Consider the following 21430-nt stretch of genomic DNA (forward strand, 5'->3'; position numbering starts at 1 on the left):
ATGACTAACAAAGACCTATAGTCTCTATAGTGTATCTTAGTAACCTCAAGCCTTTCCCTTTGTCTGTCTCACTTCTGACAATCCATTTTCTACAATTTAAAATCTGGTGCTAAAAAAATAATAAAATAAAATAAAATAAAATAAAATAAAATAAAATAAAATAAAATAAAATCTGGTGCTACGTTGGTATTGTGGCTCACAAGGCTCACAAAGTCTCACTACTACTGAGTGGATGCGGGGGTGGTGGTAGTGGTGGTGGTTGTGATGAGGGATCAGGTTGTCCAGTGGTTAGAACCACTGGGACAGTGGGTTAGAACCACTGCAGGAGAGGCCAAGGTCCCAGATTCATATCCCATCCATAGTGCACCCTGTCCCTAGCCAGCATCTCACATATGTGGTGGGTCAGAGGAGGCTGGTCAGAGCACACTCAGGATCAGGCCCAGAAAGACAACTTTAAGCATATGCATTCTTCTCAGCTGCATCACTATAAGATCCCAAATGCCAAGGAAAACACTGCAGGGCTTGGAAATCAATTAAAACAAGAGGACCTTAAGGCTGACACTGAACAGCTGTACCAGTGTCAATGTTAAGTTGCAAAGGTCATCTTTTCTAGATTGCCTAAGTATCCCATGACAGGCCTCATCTCTTCAGAGCACATGGCACAAGTGTAATTAATTACTTGTTAAATGTCTGTCCTTCCTTCTAGAGGATGGAGCTGAATCTTCTTGGTCAGTGTTGTATCCCCAGAGTCTGGTCAGAGTCCTCCTGACCTGCAGGAGGTGCTTAGTAAGTATTGCTATGTGGATGAATGAATGAATGAATGAAAAGAAGAGAGAGAGGCTGGTCATAATGTTCCTCTGGTACAAGTGCTGCTGTGTCTTGGGCAGTATCAGGCAAAGGGCATACTTACTGTCAAAGAGGATGATCCTGCCATCGCCACCACAGGGCTGGGTGTGATCCCCGAAGCAAACACTGTTACACTCAGTACTGGCTGCCTCCCCGTACTTCCAGTAATCAGGATTGTTTCCACAGAAGCAAGCATAGCCTGACTCCATCCCAGCAAACTGTCACAGTAGAGAAACAGCACTTGGTAAGTGTCAGTCGGGAGTGTCAGGTGGCCTGAAGGAGCCTGGAAGGATCAGCCTCCACCCTTACTCCTGGGCCCCTCTTTCTGAGGGCTCTCCCTAGCTCCACTCCCTTGACATTCATTACACACTATTAATAACTATATTTACCCTTCAGTGAGCATCTCTTTTACTGCTTGCATCTCTACTGTACTTAAGTGATTTTTTTTTTTTTTAAAGATTTTATTTAGAGATTCCTGGGTGGCCCAGCAGTTGAGCGTCTGCCTTCAGCTCACGGCATGATCCTGGAGTCCCGAGATCAAGTCCCGCATCAGGCTCCCTGCATGGAGCCTGCTTCTCCCTCTGCCTGTGTCTCTGCCTCTCTCTCTCTCTCTCTTTCTCTCTCTCTCTGTCTCATTATTTTAAAAGATACTTTTTTAAAAAAAAAAGATTTATTTATTTATTCATGATAGACATACATATAAAGAGAGGCAGAGACACAGGAGGAGGGAGAAGCAGGCTCCATACCAGGAACCCGACGCGGGACCTGATCCCGGGATTCCAGGACGGCTCCCCAGGCCAAAGGCAGGCGCCAAACCGCTGAGCCACCCAGGGATCCCCTAAAAAGATACTTTCTTTTTTAAAAAAAGATCTTATTTATTTATTTATTTATTTGAGAGAGAGATAGAGATAGATCATGAGTACAAGTGGGGGAAGGCAGAGGGAGAAGCAGACTCCCCGCTGAGCAGGGAGCCCGATATGGGACTCAATCCCAGAATCCTGGGATCATGACCTGAGCTGAAGGCAGACACTTGACTGACAGCCAACCAGGCGCCCCTTCAGTAAGTTTTAAGGCAAGTATTGGGTGGAAGCCCACTAACTTGAAACAATAATAGCAGCTCAACATTTTTTGAATGTTTACCGTGTGCCAGGTAGTAGGTGCTTTATGGCTAGTCCTCACCACAAACTCATTACAGGCCCCGCTAAAACTTTTCATTTTATTTATTACCATATGGTAAAACTATTTATATGGTATATAATTCTATAAATTTTAATCCATGTATAGATCTGTGCAATTACCACTAAAATCAAGATATGGAATAGGCACATCACCCAATAACCTTTCTATCTCGAACCCACCACTTTATACTTCTCCCTCCTATCAGTTTGCTGTTACTATAGTTTTGTTTTTTTCAAGAATATCACATGCTAAGACTGAATGTTTATGTTCCCCCAAAAATCATATGTTGAAATCTTAACTCCCAGTGTGATGGTATGTGGAGATGGAACATTTGGTAAGTGATTAAGGCATGAGAACAGAGCCCTTTTGAATGGGATTAGTGCTCTTACAAAAGAGACCCCAGAGAGCTCCTTCTGCCATGTGAAGACAGCCATCTATGAATGAGGAGGCAAGGTCTCACCAAATACCAAATCTGCCAACAACCTTGATCTTATACTTCTAGCCTCCAGAACTATGAGAAATAAACGTTTATTTATCCAGTCTACAGTAATTTTGTTACTGTGCCAGAATAGACTAAGACATCATATAAATGGAATCATACAGTATGTAACCTTTTGAGACTGGCTTTCCACTCAGCCAATGTCTTTGAGATTCATCCGAAGTGGTGCATGTATCAATAGTTCACTCCTTTTTATGGTTGAGTAGTAAGTCCTTGCATAGATATGCCACCAGTTGTTAATCCTTTGGGTTGTTTCTAGTTTTTCATGATTATGGATAGAGTTGCTATAAACCTTTGTGTATAGTTTTATGTGAACATAAGCCTTCATTTCTCCAGAGTAAATACCTGGGAATGGGGTTGCTGGGTTAGATGGTGAATGTATGTTTATAAGATACTACCAAACTGTTTTCCAGAGTGACTATACCTTTTACATTCACAAGAAGAATGCATGAGTCCCAGTTGCTCCATATCCTTGTCAACATTTTATTCTCAGTATATTTTATTTTAGCCACTTAAAAAAATGATTTAATTTAATTTATTCATGAGAGACACAGAGAGAGGCAGAGGGAGAAGCAGGCTTCCCATGGGGAGCCCGATGCAGGACTCAATACCAGGACCCTGGGATCATGACCCGAGCTGAAGGCAGATGCTCAACCACTTAGCCACCCAGACATCCCATACCTTAGCTGTTCCAGTAGGAGTATAGTGGTATCTCATTGTGGATTTCATTTGTATCACTCTAGTGGTTTAAAAGACCACTAGACATTCAGTGTCTGAATGTCTTTTAATGTGTTTATTTGCCCTCTGTATATACTCTTTGGTGAAGTATCTGTTTAAGCCTTTTGTCCATTTTTATTTTTTATTTATCTATTTGAGAGAGCAGAGAGAGAGCACATGAGCAGTGGGGAGGGGCAGAGGGAGAAGGAGAAACAGACTCTGCTGAACAGGGAGCCTGACACAGGGCTTGATCCCAGGACCCCAGGATCATAACCTGAGCCAAAGGCAGATGCTTAACTGACTGAGTCACCTAGGCATCCTTACTCATTAAAAAAAAAAAAAAAAAAATTAACTATTGAGTTTTTAGAGTTTTTGTATGTATTCTACATATAAGTCCTTTGCTGCATATGTGATTTGCAAAGAGTTTCTTCCAGGCTATGGCTTGTCTTTTCATTCTTTAAAAAATATCTTTCACAGAGAAAAAGTTTTTAATTTTGGTGAAATTCAAATTAAAATTTACCAATTTTTTTAAACGGATCATGCTTTTGGTGTCAAACCTAAGAACTTTCTGCCTAAACTCAGGTAAACCCCAGTCATGAAGATTTTCTCCCCTCTTCTCCTCTAAACGTTTTACAGTTTTACATTTTAGACCTAAAATCCATTTTGAGTTGAGTGTGTAGTCTTTTGTGTTTAACTTCTTTCAATTAGCATAATGTTTTGGTGATTCATCCATGTTGTTGTGTGTATCAGTATGTCTTACTATAGCTTCTTTTTGTTGCTGAGTAGTATTCCACAGTATGGATGTAGCACAATTCATTTATCTGTTCATTAATTTATCTGTTCATCCAGTTAATGGACAATGAGTTATTTAGTTTGGGATTATTCTAAATAATGCTGCTACAAACATTATTGTACAAGTTTTAGTGTGAACATATGTTTTCAACTCTCTTGGGTATATATGTTGGAGTGTAATTGTTGGTTTATAAGGTTATGTTTAACTTTTTGAGAAATTGCCAAACTGTTTTCCATAGCAGCTGCACTATTTTACATTTCCACCAGCAATGTATGAGGGTTCCAATTTCTCTACCTCTTCACTGATGCTTGTTTTTATCCTTAAAAAAATTTTAACTACAGCCATTGGTTATTTATTGTGTGATGTGGTATCTCAAAATCATGGATGGTTTTGATTTGTATTTCCCTAAAGACTAATGATATAGGCATATTTCCATATGCTTATTGGCCATTTGTATGTCTTCTACAAAGAAATGTCTATTTAAATCATTTCCCTATTATCTAATTGAGTTGTGCTTTTATTGTCAAGTTGTAAGAGAGCTTTATATATTGACATTAAATCCTTTTTCAGATATGATTCACAAATACTTTCTGCCATTCTGTGAGTTGCTTTTTCATTTTCTTAATAGTATCCCTGATACCCAAAAGTTGTACATTTTGAATCCATGCTTACTTGTGCTTTAATTATCATAACTATAAAACCATTGCTTAATACCAAGGTCATGCATATTTATATGTTTCTTTCTAAGAGTTCCTTCTAATAGCTAAAACTAATTACATTAAGGTCTTTGGTTCATTTTTTAGTTAATTTTTAAATACAGAGTGAGGTAGGAGTCCAAATTCATTCTTTTCCATGTGGATATTTAATTGTTCCAACATCATTTGTTGAAAAGACTATTCTTTTTCCATTGAATGATCATGGTACCCTTGTCAAAAGTCAACTGACCATAAATAAATGTATGGGCTTATTTCTGGACTCTAAATTTGATTCCATTGGTCTACATACCCATCCTAATGCTAGTACCATAGCTTTTTTTTCAGTAGTATAATTAATTAATTTATTTATTTATTTTAAAGATTTTATTTATTTATTCATGAGAAACACAGAGAGAGGTAGAGACGCAGGTAGATGGAGAAGCAGGCTCCATGCAGGGAGCCCGATGTGGGACTCAATGCCGGGACTCTAGGATCATGCCCTGGGCCGAAGGGAGGTGCTCAACCACTGAACCACCCAGGTGTCCCTCAGTAGTATAATTTAAAGTTAATTTTGGTCTATGATGTGATGTAAGGATAGAGGGTCATTTTTCTTCACAAAGAGCTCCTATTTTTCTTCAGAACTATCTGTTGAAAGACTATCTTTTATGTCTGTTGAAAATCAACTGTCGGTGTAAGTGCAGGTCTATTTCTGGACTCTATTTTGTTTCATTGATACCTATAGCAGGAGTTGAAAGCCTTTTTCTTTCATAAAAAGTCAACTAGTAAATGCTTTTGGCTTTGTGGGCCATACAGTTTCTTCTCAACTACTCAACTTTGCTGTTGTACCATGAAAAGCATAGACAATATGTAGTTGAATGAGTGTGGCTATGTTTCAGTAAAACTTTATTTACTGGGTAGATGGGTAGTAGGATTTAGCCCACATATCACTGTTTGCTAACTCCTGATCTATGCCACTATTCATATGCCAATACCACTCTCTTGATTACTATAGCTTTATAGAAAGTCTTGAGATCAGGCAGGATGAGTCCTCCAAAGTTGATTTTTTCAAAAATTATTTTGGTTATTCTAGGTTCTCTGCCTTTTCATGTAAATTTTAGGATCAGCTTGGCAATATTTTTAAAAATCCTATCATTTTGAGGGGCACCTGGGTGGTTCAGTTGGTGAGCCTTTGGCTCAGGTCTTGGTCTCAGGGCTGTGGGGATTGAGCCCCGCTTTGGGCTCCCTGCTCAGCAGGGGGTCTGCTTATCCCTCTTCTTTTTCCCCTCCCCCCCACCCTGCTCATGCTCTCTCTCTCTCTCAAATAAATAAATAAAATCTTAAAAGCAAAACAAAACATTCAAAAACTAGCATTTTGATTGAGATTGCATTGAATCTATAAATCAATCTGGGAAAAACTGACATTGTAACACTATTAAGTCTTCTAATCCATGAACAATGTCTGTTTTTTTTTTTTAAGATTATTGACCTCAGAGAGAGACAGAATATGTGCGTACGTGCGCACACGTGCACACAGGGAAGGGGGAGGGGCAGATGGGGAAGGAGAGAGATGACTCTCTAGCAGAGTGAAGAGCCCAAATTGGGGCTCAGTCCCACAACCCTGAGATCATGACCTGAGCCAAAAATCAAGAGTTAGACACTTAACCAACTGACCCACCCGAGCACCCCACAATGGCTGTATTTCTATTTACTTACATCTTCTTTAATTTTCTCTTGCAATGTTATGTAGTATTTGGTATATAGGTCTTTAATATCCTTTGTTAATTCTGAGATTACTTGATTATTGTAAATGGAATTTTAAAATTTCATTTTCTAATTGTTCACTGCTAATACATAGAAATGCAGCTGATTTTTGTGTATGACCTTATAACTTGCAACCCTGATAAATCTACTTATAATTTCTACCAGCTATTATGTAGAATTGTCTACATACATGATCACATTGTCCATAATTTTTTTAAAGATTTTATTTATTCATGAGAGACACAGAGAGAGAGAGAGAGAGAGAGAGAGAGAGAGAAGCAGAGGGAGAAGCAGGCTCCGTGCAAGGAACCCAATGTGGAATTCAATCCTGGGACTCCAGGATCATGTCCTCGGCTGAAGGCAGGTGTTAAACCACTGAGTCACCCAGGGATCCCCTGTCCATAAATTTTTTATAAAAAATTCCTCCCTTCTAATCTACATGCCTTTTTCTTGCTTTATTTCATTAGCAAGGATCTCTAGTACAGTGTTGAATAGAAGAGATGAGAACAGGCATCATTGTTTTTCCCTGATTTTAAGTAGAAAACACTGAACTTTTTACCATTGAATATGATATTAGCTTTCGATTTTTTGATAGCTGTTCTTTCTTTTTTAAGATTTATTTTATTTTGGGGGGGAGGGGCAGTAGGAGAAGGAAGGAGAGAGTTCCAAGCAGGCTCCACACAGCATAGAGCTGGACTCGGGTCTCAATCTCATGACCCTGAGATCACAACCCAAGCTGAAATCAAGAGTTGGATGTTTAAGCAACTCAACCACTCAGGCACCCTGAGTTTTTGAAAGCTGCTCTTAATCAGGTTGAAGAAGTTCTATTCTATTCCTAGTTTGCTGATGACTTTTTCATTATGGGTGTTGTGTTTTCTCAAATGCTCTGGCTGTTTTTTTATTTTAAAATAATTTCAAATCTACAGAAGAGTTGTAAGAACAATACAAACAACTTCTTTATCCCTTTCACCTAGAGACCTCCATTCAGGTTAGCAACTGCCTGAATCCTGAGAAAAAGATCTAATCCAGGATTGCAGAAGTACTTAACTGTCAGGTCATTTTAGTCTCCTCCCATCAGGAATAGTTTGTCAGTCCTTTCTTGACCTTTATAACTTTGACATTTTCAAAGAATAGAGGCCAGTCATCTTGTAGAATGCCTCTTGTTTCAGGTTTGCCTAATGTCTCATCATGATTAGATTCATATTCTGCATTTTGGCAGAAATATCACCAAAGTGATATTATGCTCTTGATAGTCAGATTGTGGAATATTTGCACACCTTGATATCTGTTCTCTGATTTAATTATTACTATGACAGTTGCCAAATGGAGAATTTTCTAATTCCATCATTTCTTCTACATTTGTTAGGTGGCGTTCTCCTATGACAAAATGCCTTTCTGGGGTGCCTAGGTGGCTTAGTTGGTTAGGGGTGTCTGCCTTTGGCTCAGGTCATAATCTTGGGACTCCGGGATCAAGTCCCAGATCAGGCTCCCTGCTCAGGGACTCAAAGGGACTCTGCTTCTCCCTTTCCCTCTGCCCCTCCCCTCCCACTCATGCTTTCTCTTGCTCTCTCTCAAATAAATAAATAAATAAATAAATAAATTCTAAAAAAAAAAAAAGAAAATGCCTTTCTTCTCATTTGTTCACTTATTTATTTGTATCAGTATGGATTTGTGGATTCTTATTTCATTTTAAGAAGGGGTATATTTATTATTACCATTTTTTGTTTTGAAGTTCAAATTATACTGTAGTTAAACAGTGGAAACTGTTCCAGTTGATTCCTGTGTCCTGTTGACAAGCCCCCACCATCCCTTACTTTCTTGTACAACATGCTTCAGGCTACTCTTGCACTTTCTCAGGACCAGCTCTAGAATCAGCAATTTTCTCCAAGGAGCTCTAATTCTTATTTAATGAAGAATAATATCTAGAAACCAAAATCTGAGCACTAAGTGTGCTCTGTGCAATGTGTGTCACTGTTCCCAGGTCCTCCCAGTGGACAGAGATAAGAAATTTGTATGTATATACAAACACACACAAAGACCTACAAACATGTTTATATTTATTTCCGTATCTGTCTCTCTCTATATTGAAACCATACACTATACTAATAACTTCAATCCCTGTCCAACACTATAGGCTTCATTTTGGTTTTCCCTGGCTCTTTTCTCCAACAGTGAGAAATCTGGCTCCCATTATCCTCAGTATGTTTACTTATATGCTCAAACCCTTTGCAAGCAACCAATCCATCATGTTGGGCCACCTGCCTCGCTAAGTCACCTGCTTCACAAAGGCCCTGACTGCTCTCCTTGCTTGGGTCTGATTAATGGCTTTTTCACTGAATTATTAAGGAAGGACAAAAGAAAGGAAGGAAAAAGGAAGGAAAGAAGGAAAGATATAGGAAACAACACCATTATTGAACCATTATAGGCAAGGAGTGAATTGCAGATAGAGGAAAAGACAGAAAAAAAAGAAAGTATTTTGTCCAGGCTACGGTCCCTAATATAGCAAGGAAATAACCACTACATTGGCCTATTATCCCCTGTGGAGCCAGAGATGTCCCTGCTCATAACATTCAAGGGCATGAGGAAATACATAACTCTGTCAGAGGTCAAATAGGGATACAGATATTGGGATTTTCCTCTTTTCTCTCCCTGTCTTTAAACAAGAATGCTGCCTCACATTCCTGAATGCCAAGCCCCACTCTTCCTTTGGCAGAAAAATAGTTACATGGTTTGACAGTTTAAAAAAAGTATATATATTTTTAAGTTCTCTGGGCAGAATGTATTTACATCTTCATGCTTTTCTATAGATAAATAACCATAGAATCATTACCTTGAACCTCTGACTCCGACAAAAACTGATGCAGGTTTGTATGGTAAGTTTGTTAGATGTTTTACTGGCGCCAGTTAGAGGAGGTGGGTTTCCATGATCCTTGTAGCAGCCAAGGTTTCCAGGCACTGGAGAAAAAAGAGAAAAGAATTTCACAACATCTGGCTGTGAAACACAGAGAAGGGACAGCAATTTGTGCCAGGTACTTTCATCTCAGCTGATATTTCTACTCCTAAGGTACGCATAAATAATAAGCAACAAATTTTAAAAATGGAAGTCTTAAGTGTCCTCTGGCAAATGCCATGTTTCTGTTTTCTTTTGAAGTGTATGTGAGGCCCAGGTTCACCTTTAATTAATCTGTTCAATATTGATAGAATTGAGCATTGAAGAGAACTAGGAACAGTTTCCCCAAAATAGAGAAGCTGCAATACGTAAATTACGTTTCAGAGTCCCTAGAGGGCAGGAAAAGCCCTTGGAAGCCCTTTATCCTGTGCCTTGTGCCTTCCCTTGTTCGTTCTTTCTTTTCTTTTCTTTTCCTTTTTTTTCTAAAGATTTATTTATTTATTTATTTATTTATTTATTTATTTATTTGAGAGAGGGGGGCAAGAGGGAAGGAGACATAGCATGTGAATAGGGGGAGGGGCAGAGAGAGAGAATCTTCAAGCTGTGTGCAGAGCCTGACATGGGGCTCAATCCCACAATCTATGAGATCACGATCTGAGCTGAAACAAGGAGTTGGACCCTTTAACTGAGCCACCAAGCACCCCTCCCTTATTCTTTTTTTTTTTTTTTTAGGATTTTATTTATTTATTCATGACAGACACACACACACAGAAAGAGGCAGAAACTTAGGCAGAGGGAGATGTGGAAATCAATCCCCAGACCCAGGATCACGTCCTGAGCCAAAGGCAGATGGTCAACTGCTGAGCCACCCAGGCCTCACCCTCCCCTTATTCTTTAAAAAACTCCATAAGTGGGTTTCCCCAAGTGCCTTCAATGAGTGTATTAGTTTCCTATAGCTGCTGCAAAATCACTATAAATGTAGTGGCTTTACACAGCATAAATTCATTATCTTATAGTTCAGGAGGTCAGAAGTACTAAATGAAGCTTACAGACTGAAATTCGTATTTCCTTTTGTCCCTCTCTACTTCTAGCATCACATCACCTTCTCTGACTCTGATTTTCCTGCCTCTGTTATAAGGACCTCTGTGATGACATTGGGTCTACCTGGATAATTCAGGATAATCTCCCCATCTCAAAATCTTTAACTTGATCACATCTGCAAATCCCTAATGCCACATAAGGTAACATATTAGAAGATTCCAGGGATTACAACATAGACATTTTGGGAAGCCATTATTCAGCCTAGTGAACATACTAGTGTTTCACAACCATATAATTGGATGGTTTTGTCTAGTAAAAAACAAAAAGCTGTATCTGAGAACAAAGAAATCTGAATATATGTATCAACTGTGGTAGACAGCTTTCAAAGATGGGACTCAGTGATCGCTACCCTCCTGGTGTTCATGCCATCACAGAAACCCCTCCTTTTTTTTTTTCTTTTTAAAGATTTTATTAATTTGTCCATGAGAAACAAAGAGAGAGGCAGAGACATGGGCAGAGGGAGAAGCAGGCCTCCCCCGCGACCTGAGTCAAAGGCAGATGCTCAACCACTGAGCCACCCAGGTGTCCAAATCCCCTTTCTTGAATGTAGGTTGGATTAGTGATTTTCTTTTGACCAACAGAATGTGACAAGGTTGATAGGATGCCAGTTTTGTGATTAGGTTACAAGAGACTGTGACTTCTGTCTTGCTAGTAGACTCTCTTTCGCCTTCTTGGCTTATATACTTTGATAGAACAATACACTCTGTCATAGAGGCCATGTGGCAAGGAACTGAGGGTGTCCTTCAGCTAACAGCCAGCAAGAAACCAAGACTTTTAGTTTCTGCAAAGACTGAATCCTACTGACAATTATGCATGCTTGAGATAGATTCTTCCCCATTGCAGCCTTCAGATGAGACCCCAGTCCTGGCAGACACTGTGATTATAGCCTTGTAAAAAACCTGGAAGCAGAGGACCCATCTAAGCCACGTCTAGATTTCCTGACCCATAAAAAATAAGACAATAAATGTGCATCATTTTAAGTAATTAAGTTCCAAGATAGTTTGCTGTACAGTAATAGATAACTAATACACCTACATAATACATACTAAATACATTTATTGAATGAAGGAATTAACTAATTGTGGGCCATGGACAAATCAACCTCTCTAGACCTTAGTATTCCATGTGTTATTAATTTATGAATCACTCCACTATCAAATGAAGCTCTTTCCCTTACTTTATCTGTTTGGCTCCTCACAGTTTATGTAACTGAAGATATAATAAGACATGAATGAGTCCTGGCCTTAGAAGCACTTCTAGGTCAGTTAAGAGTTACATGTTATCCAATTCCAAAATGAGTCACATATAAGCTCCTAAAAAGCATTTTTCTTTATGTTTAAGACTAGAAAACAGGGTCGCCTGGCTGGGTCAGTTAGTGAGGTGTCTGACTCTTGATCTTGGGGTTGTAGGGTTCAAGCTCCACATTGGGTATAGAGATTACTTAAAAAAATTGTTTTTTTAAAGATTTTATTTATTCATGAGAGACACAAAGAGAGAGAGGCAAAGACACAGGCAGAGGGAGCAGGCTCCATGCAAGGAGCCCAATGTGGGATTCGATCCCAGGATTCCAGGATCATACCCAGAGCCAGAGGCAGAAGCTCAATGGCTGAGCCACCCAGGTGTCCCTAAAAAGTTTTTTCTAAAGATTTTATTTGTTTATTCATGAGAGACATGGAAGGAGAGGCAGAATCATAGGCAGAGGGAGAAGTAGGCTCCCTGTAGGGAGCCTGATACAGGACTAAATCCCAGAACCCCTGGATCATGACCTGAGTCAAATGCAAACACTCAACCACTGATTCACCCAGGTGCTCCAAAAATAAAATTAAAAAAAAAAAAAAAAAAAGGGATGCTGGGGTGGCTAGGGGTTGAGAGCCTCCTTTCTGCTCAGGGAATGATCCTGGGTCCAGGGATCAAGTCCCACGACGGGCTTTCTGTGAGGGGCCTGCTTCTCCCTCTGCCTGTGTCTCTGCCTCTCTCTCTCTCTCTGTGACTCTCATGAATAAATAAATAAAATCTTAAAAAAAAAAAAAAAGACTAGAAAACAACATGGTCCAGTTTAACAAGCTTTACATCCACATTAGCCTGTTGGCACATAAAACTAAAAATATATGTGTGTATCTGTGTGTATGTATATACACATACTTTTAAATTTCTGCTATCACCTAATATCTAACCAGTTCCTGTTAAATTGGCAGGAAGAACCCCTGATAACCCCAAGAGTCACCCTTCCCCCTCCAGCCAAGTGGTTACCCTTCTCCCTTGCGTCACACATGGTTCAAATAAAACAAATGTGGCTCACCACACAAATGTTAAAATGCATCTTTTGGAAACAAACCAAATCTCTATAGTGGCAAATGTAAATGGAAAAGCTCTAGGCAGTAGGACTCTGGTGTTCAGTGGCGGCCTGGCTTGGGAATGGCTAGGCTTTAGAGTTTAAACGAATGCAGTGAGTTAAGCATCTCTAGTCAGGGACATATCCTATAAGCCGAATATTTTTTTTTTAAGCCGAGTATGTTAAAGGGAACTTGCATATGGAAACCCAAGGCATGCATTCAAAAGTTCTTAATAAGAACTACTTGATCATCATCATCCTGGTCATTTACTCTGATTTTTGTCTCATTTATCCTATTATGATCAGAAGTAAGCATATTATTATGTATTAGTTTATAGAAAGCCCAAGGCACATAATCATAAATGTTAAGATTAGACATAAACAAGGCTATGGGTTGCATTAATGCAGCTGGAACTTATAAGCTTCATTCACGTTTTGATGAGCAAATCCAGGCAGCTTATGTTCCAATGGGGTAGTGAGATAGATCCCTGGAAGTCAGACTATACCATGCTGCAGCACCATCCATCTGAGTATCAATGGCCTGAGGAATCATGCTTGTCATGCCTAAGTCAATCACTTGCCAGATACCATGAAATCTACCTCCCCAAATACTGCAGATGTTTGTCCATATCTCTCTCTCAGACCCACCACCACCTCCCCAGGTTAGGCCACTGTCTCCTCCCACTTAGACTACTGCATTGGCCTCCTATCCTCTCCCTGTTTCTAGGTGCACCCTTATTTTAATCTAGTTAGTACACTGCAACCAAAATAATCTTTACTGTATATTCCAGGCAAAAGGAAGGGAAAGAAAGGAAGAAACAACATTGGCCTTTGCAAGAACAAAAAGAGTAAGGGTGACCAATGACAGAGAAGGGAAAAGTAAGCTGCAGAGGTACACAGGGGCCCTGCCTAAAACCTTCAAAGTCCCTCAGGATGAAGTCCAAACTCTCTCACATGGTACACAAGGCCCCACCTAATCTATGCTCCTCACTCCCCTTCCTCTCTACCTTTAGTATAACCGCTCTCTCTATCCCTCAACTCATGCTCTAGATGAAAGCCAAATTAAACAATAGTGTATTTGCAAATTTCCCCACTCCACATTCCTCTCTGGCCTCTGGACTTTCATACATGCTCTTTCCTTGGCTTAGAATACTTTCTCATGGGACGCCTGGGTGGCTTAGCGGTTGAGCGTCTGCCTTTGGCCCAGGGCATGATCCTGGAGACCCGGGATCGAGTCCTGCATCGGGCTCCCTGCATGGAGTCTGCTTCTCCTTCTGCCTGTGTCTTTGCCTCTCTCTGTGTGTGTCTCTCATGAATGAATAAATAAAATCTTAAAAAAAAAAAAAAAGAATACTTTCTCCTCTTTCTGTGCCGATAGCACTCTTGCAAACATGATGAACGTTTCTAAAACCCACTGGACTTTCTACAAGAAGTATGGCGAGCACTAACCCTACAAAGTGACACAATACAAGAAAGGCAAAGATTCTCTTTATGCCCAGGGAAAGTGGCATTATGACAGGAAGCAGAGTGGCTATGGTGGGCAGACTAAGCTGATTTTATGGAAAAAGGCTAAAACTACAAAGAAGATTGTGCTAAGGCTTGAATGTGTTGAGCACAACTGCAGATCTAAGGGAATCCTGGCTGTTAAGAGATGCAAGCATTTTGAACTAGGAGGAATTAAGAAGAGAAAGGGCCAAGCGATCCAGTTCTAAGCTTCATATTTTGTTATGAAGACATAAAATCTTGAGGTTATGTTCACTTCAATTGGTTGCAGTTGTTCTTTTCAAGAGGGAAATAAATTAGTGCCATCAATAAAATTCCCCTTGTGGGGCAATTTATGCTTAAAAAAACTCAAACTCTATCCTGCTTAACATTGCAGCCTGAGCACTATTTCCCCTGGGGAGCATCCTTCTACCCTGCAAATAAGGTTATATGCTCCTGCTGTGTAGTTCTGTAGCAGCTTAGGCTACACTTGATTCTAAACACCTGTTCATGTGTCTCTTTCCCCAATTAACTAACCATGAATGACTTAAGGGTAGGACTCTATCTTCCACACACCATCGTATTCCAGGGGCCTAGTAAGGTCCCAGTCACAGAGCCAGTGCTCTAAAACTGTACGCTAGATGCACAGGCATGTTCTGTATCACCAGCTGGAATCACCAAATGAGTGGGTAAAGGTACTTCTTAGGTGGCAGTAAAGGAATAGAGCAAGGTGTAAGTAAAAGGAAGAGCCAACCTGCATAACAACAGTCACTTAAAGCTAGTGACCACTGGTTCTGACTCCTGCCTTCACGTGGTCCTTTTTGGCTATTAGAAACACTATTCAAGATAACAGTTTTCCATAAAGGTTAATGCGAAAATTTAAAGTTTTATTCTCATCATTTTGGAAAGAAACTTTCTAAAATGCATTAGCTATTTCTTAAAAAAAGAAAAACAACTCACTTTAAATTTCTTTTTTTTTTTTTACTTTAAATTTCTCTTGGTGGCTTGAGGTCATCAAATGTGCTTCACCAAACAGCCCCGGCCTGGTGTGCTTTTTTTTTTTTTTTGCGTTATTGTGTCTGACTTCAATAGTTAAGTCTGTTCCCTTGGTTACCGCCGAGGCTGTTGAGCCCTCAGAACATCGGAACTAGAAGGAATCTCAGAACATCTATTTTGTGCTACTGTCTCTGTGTACTCTCTTCTTAATTTGCTGCTTCTTGGGCTTACAATGATACTATCGAGCTTATTAGAACTGTGTGAAAAATTGGAACAAATAGTTTATAAAAGAGAGAGAGCCTCTAGGCTCCTTACTTTCTGGCATCCATTTGTTTTTGCATGCTCACATCTCAGTACATCTCAGCAGCAATATTCTGAAGGGTAGTGAGCATTCTACAGCAATCACCAATGTGAGGGCAGCCCTGGTGGCTCAGCGGTTTAGGGTCGCCTTCAGCCCAGGGCCTGATCCTGGAGACCCGGGATTGCGCCCCATGTCAGGCTCCCTGCATGGAGCCTGCCTCTCCCTCTGCCTGTGTCTCTGCCTCTCTCTCTGTCTCTCATGAATAAATAAATAAAACCTTAAAAAAAAAAAAATCACCAATGTGAGCTCTAGAGTCAGACCCCAGGATGAATTCTGGCCCTGGTTTCATCAACAGTGGAATGAGGAGCAGTATGGCCTCAAAGCATTCTTTGGAGAATTAAAATGAGATAATGCAAATAAAGTAAACACCACAAAGCCTGGCAGGATAATATATGCTGAATAAACAGTGTTTATTATCATTATAGTTGACCCTTAAATAACACGTGTTTGAACTGCACGTGTCTACTTTATTTATTTTTTTTAAGTTTTTATTTATTTATGATAGTCACAGAGAGAGAGAGAGAGAGAGAGAGAGAGAGAGAAGCAGAGACATAGGGAGAAGCAGGCTCCATGCACCGGGAGCCCGATGTGGGATTCGATCCCGGGTCTCCAGGATCGCGCCCTGGGCCAAAGGCAGGCGCTAAACCGCTGCACCACCCAGGGATCCCACGTGTCTACTTTATATGTGGATTTTTTACAGGACAGGACTGTACATGTATTTTCTCTTATGATTTTCTTAATAACACTGTCTTTTCTCTAGCTTACTCTGTTTTAAGAATACGGTATATAGTACATGTAACATACACAGTATGCGATAATTGGCTGCTTATGTTATCAGTAAGGCTTCTGGTCAACAGCAGGCTATTAGCAGTTAAGTTTTTGGAGAGTCAGAAGTTATGTGTGGATGTCTGACTGGGCAGGGGGTCAGTGCCCCTCACCCTCCGTTGTTCAAGGGCCAACTGTATATATAATAGGACTTTCATCAGTCACTGCACAAACAGAAACAACTTGCTCAGAAAAAGAAAACTAGAATAGCATTGAGTTAAAAGAAAAAGTCAAAGGCAGCCACCTCAAAAAACTGGGTTTAATTCCAGTTATTAAAGCATCGATCTCTTACATCTGGTGAGCACACAGTCTACTTTCACATAAGCATCTCACATGGGAATCAAAGCTCTTTGAGGGAGGCACGGATGGGGTTATTTTATGTGACAAAGAAGAAATCACCAGCTGGTGAGGTTAAGGGCCTTCCATGGGGGCACAGAAGATGGAACCAGAGAGCACAAGTAAGCTCTGGGGTGGCAGATTCTCACTTTGTGGTTTTGTTCCCTTTTCTCATAGGACCAGTCTGGCGAACTGAACGGAAGTAAGATTAAAGAATGACTTCTCAAACACATTAGTCCCTCAACACTCAGTGTGCCACGAGGCCAGCCTTTGAGACAGTGGCCAGCCTCTGAGGGGTGCCACTGCCCTCTGACTCGCGCTGGAAAGTGTGGCTCGAAGTCTCGCCGGAGAAGACACGTCATGTACTCTTCAAAAGCATTACTGGCCAACTGAGTGCATTTCCAGACCGTGTCCCACCCTTAGCTCTTCCCAGAAGCAGGGAGGAAAAGTCAATTTGAAAAAGGATATTTGTTCTCAAATTCCTTTTTACTTTCAAGACCACTTTAAAGTCCTGTGGCTTGGTCATGCATTTTTTCTCTTACCAGAGAGGCTTCATCACTTTCAATTTTTAAAAAATCATCTTAAAATACAAACAGATCTCGTTTATCATAGTTGATGCTTTAAAACGCATGACAAAGTTAATTAGCAACATTTTCTTCAGATATTTAGAGGTCTTGACAGAGATAAAAGTTTTAGAGGTGGCTAAAGGGAAATGGTCCTCTATTCAGATTAATTCAGGAACTATTGCTCTTTTACCATCACAAGGAAAAGCTGGGAAGAAGCATCCAGGCAGGCTGACTACGTTTTACATTTGGATAAAACTGTGGCTTCACTGTGAAGGTGCTATGTACACCTCCATGGGAGTCTCTGTGGCCAACAACACTGTTCTAAGGGCCACATATTGCCTGTGGCACCTTCTGAGAGGATCTGCTGCTGGATGGGAACAGGCTAAAGGATACCTCCTCTGACTGACTTCCGTAAGGCCGAGGAGATTCTCTCTCCCAGCAAGCTATCATTGGGATTTCAGTTAATGAACTGCAAACACTGGACTTACAGGGTTCTGTAAATAGAGATTAAGGCAACCAGCAGCTTTTGGGCCACCTGAATTGAAGAGTGAGTTGATTCTTCTGGTCCACAAAGACGAAGAAGAATGGATGCCATCCTGAAAGGCAGAGCTGGGAGACCATGTGGCCCCCGAGAGAGATGGCAAGAGTGAGTACTCTCTTCCCAGGTTTTGGGGACGCAGGTTGGGGGTTCGGCAATATACTCCCAATATCTTTCCAATAAATTCTTTTTGCTCAAGTTAACTTGAGTGAGTTCCATTCCTGGCAATCAAATAACTCCTGACAAAGATAGAAAGCATACCTATTACAACAAAAGCTCAATTTGAATACAAATCTTCAGATGGCAATTTATATAAGAAGTCCTGACTGTTACTGTGTTTTCTATTCCAGTGCTTTGACCAGATCTGGGATATTTGTTTAAGAAACCAGAAGCAAAGTTCTTATCTTGCATTTTGGAAAACTTCCCCAGCTCTGTAGAATTCCTTTTACATTCTTATAAGTAAAATCTGTTTCTTCAGAAATGAAATGCAGTGACTCTGCTTAATTTAAGTCATTTAACCTTATTTTAAGTCATTGTGTTGTGTTGAGGGACGCCTAGGTGGCTCAGTGGTTGAGCATCTGCTTTCGGCACAGGGTGTGATCCCAGGATCTGGGATCAAGTCCCACATCGGGCTCCCTGCAAGGAACCTACTTCTCCCTCTGCCTATGTCTCTGCCTCTCTCTTTCTGTGTCTCTCATGAATAAATAAATAAATCTTAAAAAAAAAAAAAAAAAAAACCTTGTATTGAGACCATCTTCTGCCCCTGGGACTTCACAATTGTCTCAGTGGCTGATTTCTTCCCTCCATGAGAGCAAGGAACAAGTTCATATGAGATGATGCCCCTGGTATCCTATCAGAGTACAAATCATTTCAAATACTTCCTTCAGAGAATTGATGGGTTAAGTGTAGACTCATCCACTCTCAGCCTTGAGCAGTGACCAAAACATATTGTCCTCTGTCATGTCCATCTACAGCTTCCATACTGGATCTGGCAGCTGCCATCTTGGTCCAAGTCCTATCCCAATATGGCCCCACTATACTTTTTTCTTTTTAAACACCAGCTCTCCTTTGTCAGTCACACTAATTCTGAAAGCAGCACTATTCATGTCTCTGAGTCTCCTATCAACTTGTCCATATAAATAAGTAAACATAGACTTTTCTTCCCCTGTGAAATTTTACCTTCAGGGGAAGGTAGTAAGAATTCTTAAGGATTTTGACTCTCACACAGCCCTGATGTATCACAGTGGTAGTTCTCTTTTGGTGGGAATTCTTTCTCCAAAACTTAATTTCTGGTAATTTAATGTGATAGAGAGTCTCTAAAGGAGACTCTAATAATCTCACTCCTCCCCATACATGTGGATTGCCACCTACTTTAAGAATTGGCATCAATTTCCATTGTCCTTGACTCTAGGCTGGCCTTGTGACTTGCTTTGATTGACAGAACGTGGTGGACTTATGAGTTCATGCCTTAAGAGGACTGGCAGTTTCTGCCTCCTCTCTCGGAAGCCAGCCAGCCACCATGTGGCTGAGCCACATGTTGGAAAGAGTGGTCCCCAGGTAGAGGCCGGAAGTCATCTTGGATGTCCTAGCCCCAGCAGAGCCTCCATAGGAATGCAACCACCTGACTGAGCCCAGATGAGAGTAGCAGAAGAACCACCAAACTGAAACTCAGCCAACCCACATGAGCAGAAGAAATGATAAGCTGTTGTCTTAAGCCACAAGGGTTTGGGATTGCTTATTATGAAGCAACAGACAATTGAAACACCTTACTTGACAAAAAGTCAGTCCAAGTTCAGGAGGAATGATACAGCTGTGTCTCTGGGAAGAAGAGCTCAGTTTGTTGACTTGAACTTTTGTTTTTCAGGGACACCACAAATATCCCAGGCAAGGAACCACAGAGTCATCTTTGACTCTTCCTGCTGTCTCATCCCTTATATATTCTACTTGTCATCAAGTTGTCTTCTTCCTAAATGTATCTTGGATTTAACCCTTCCTGTCTTATCTCACTGTTGCCATCACAGCTCAGACCCTGATCCCCTGGATTTAGAAGTCTGCACCAGCCTCCCCTCCCCAGATATCCTTCCTCAGATCCATCCTGTAAATGGACCCTGGGCTCATTTTCCTAAACTAGGACTTTCCATGTGTCAGTCTTCAACTCACTAACTCTGGCTTTTGAGTTAGTTTTCAGGCCTCAGCTGGTCCCTCCCTGTCCACTCCTCTACTGGGGCAATGTGGTCCCCAGCCTCTTCCCACCCCTAAAAACCCCAGGTCCTTCCTCCAAGTCCCTTTCAGGCTGTTCCCTGACCTGGTATGCCCTGATCCATCCAGCCCCATCCACCTTTCTCTGTAATGATGGCTCCAACCTCCACAACCCTACCAAGAGCCCTCTCCTCTGCAAAAACTCACAGTACTCCATCCTCTAATTCAATCATATTTATGTAACTGGTAGGCTGGTCTCCAATTTCTTCCCATGTTTATAACTCAAATTCCTAATTATATCATAAGATTGACAGTAGGGATTCTTTCTTATGTTTATGTATATTCCTTATAGGCAAGTGCTAGTGTATAAAGGTTTTCAGTAAAATCATCCTTGTTGATCTGAATGGTTTTCCCTTTTTAAGTTTTTCGTATGACTTACCCAACTGTGCTTTAGAACATTTTGGAGGGGGATCCCTGGGTGGTGCCGCGGTTTGGCGCCTGCCTTTGGCTCAGGGCGCGATCCTGGAGACCCGGGATCAAATCCCACATCGGGCTCCCGGTGCATGGAGCCTGCTTCTCCCTCTGCCTATGTCTCTGCCTCTCTCTCTCTCTCTCTCTCTCTCTCTCTTTGACTATCATAAATAAATAAAAATTTAAAAAAATAGAACATTTTGGAAATACAGTATATATCTGTCATTGAGGAAAATGTCCATTTGGTTCAGAAAGTCTTTTTTTTCCTCATGGAAAATTAAATAATATCTACTGCCAAAAACAAAGAACAATCGAGTATCCGCCAGATCTGAAACCATAAAACTGTACTGTGAGAACAAATGCTGGGCCTCTGGTGTTCCCTGACTGTAGTGCCACATCAGGCCCCAGGGGAGTGGCTGCCGCAGCAGCTGAGGCACGCTACTGAGCCCATGGCTAGTCAGATAAAAAAGGAATGGACAGAAATAACACACAGGTTAGGAATAACCTATTTAGGAATTGCATGGTGGGAACATGGCAGCAGCAGTCCATTCCCTAGGGAAAGCACAGGCCACCATAACACCTGCTAGAACTTCCATGCCCACCATGGGCTGGGCTCCCAACTTAGGGTTGTGTGTACTTTACCCATTGACTCTTCAAAAGAATCCTAAAAAAGCACAAATGAGGAGACCCAAGGCTCAGAGGAGAGTCATTTTGCCAAAAGCCATGAAACGATTAAGATTCAAACCTAAGCCAATGTGACTTTGACATACACATTCTTTCCAGTAATTTGTGTTGTCTTTCTTACTGGAAGAGACATGATATCACACCATCAAGAATATTTAA

General features: G+C 40.9%; 1 protein-coding gene and 1 pseudogene across 2 annotated transcripts in view; one reads left to right on the top strand and one right to left on the bottom strand.

The window, feature by feature from the left end:
* The window catches only part of KREMEN1 (kringle containing transmembrane protein 1), a 71600-nt gene that overhangs the window by 19381 nt on the left and 30789 nt on the right, over positions 1-21430 (bottom strand). For both annotated transcript variants that reach the window (XM_041729233.1, XM_041729232.1), the window contains exons 4-5: positions 9321-9445; positions 911-1064 (exon numbers count right to left, since the gene is read on the bottom strand). In XM_041729233.1, the coding sequence (XP_041585167.1) occupies positions 911-1064; positions 9321-9445 (279 nt within the window). The remainder of the gene's footprint in view (positions 1-910; positions 1065-9320; positions 9446-21430) is intronic.
* LOC121475704 lies at positions 14205-14525 on the top strand (annotated as a pseudogene).

This window comes from Vulpes lagopus, chromosome 14 (genome assembly GCF_018345385.1).
Source record: "Vulpes lagopus strain Blue_001 chromosome 14, ASM1834538v1, whole genome shotgun sequence".
Lineage (NCBI taxonomy): Eukaryota > Metazoa > Chordata > Mammalia > Carnivora > Canidae > Vulpes > Vulpes lagopus.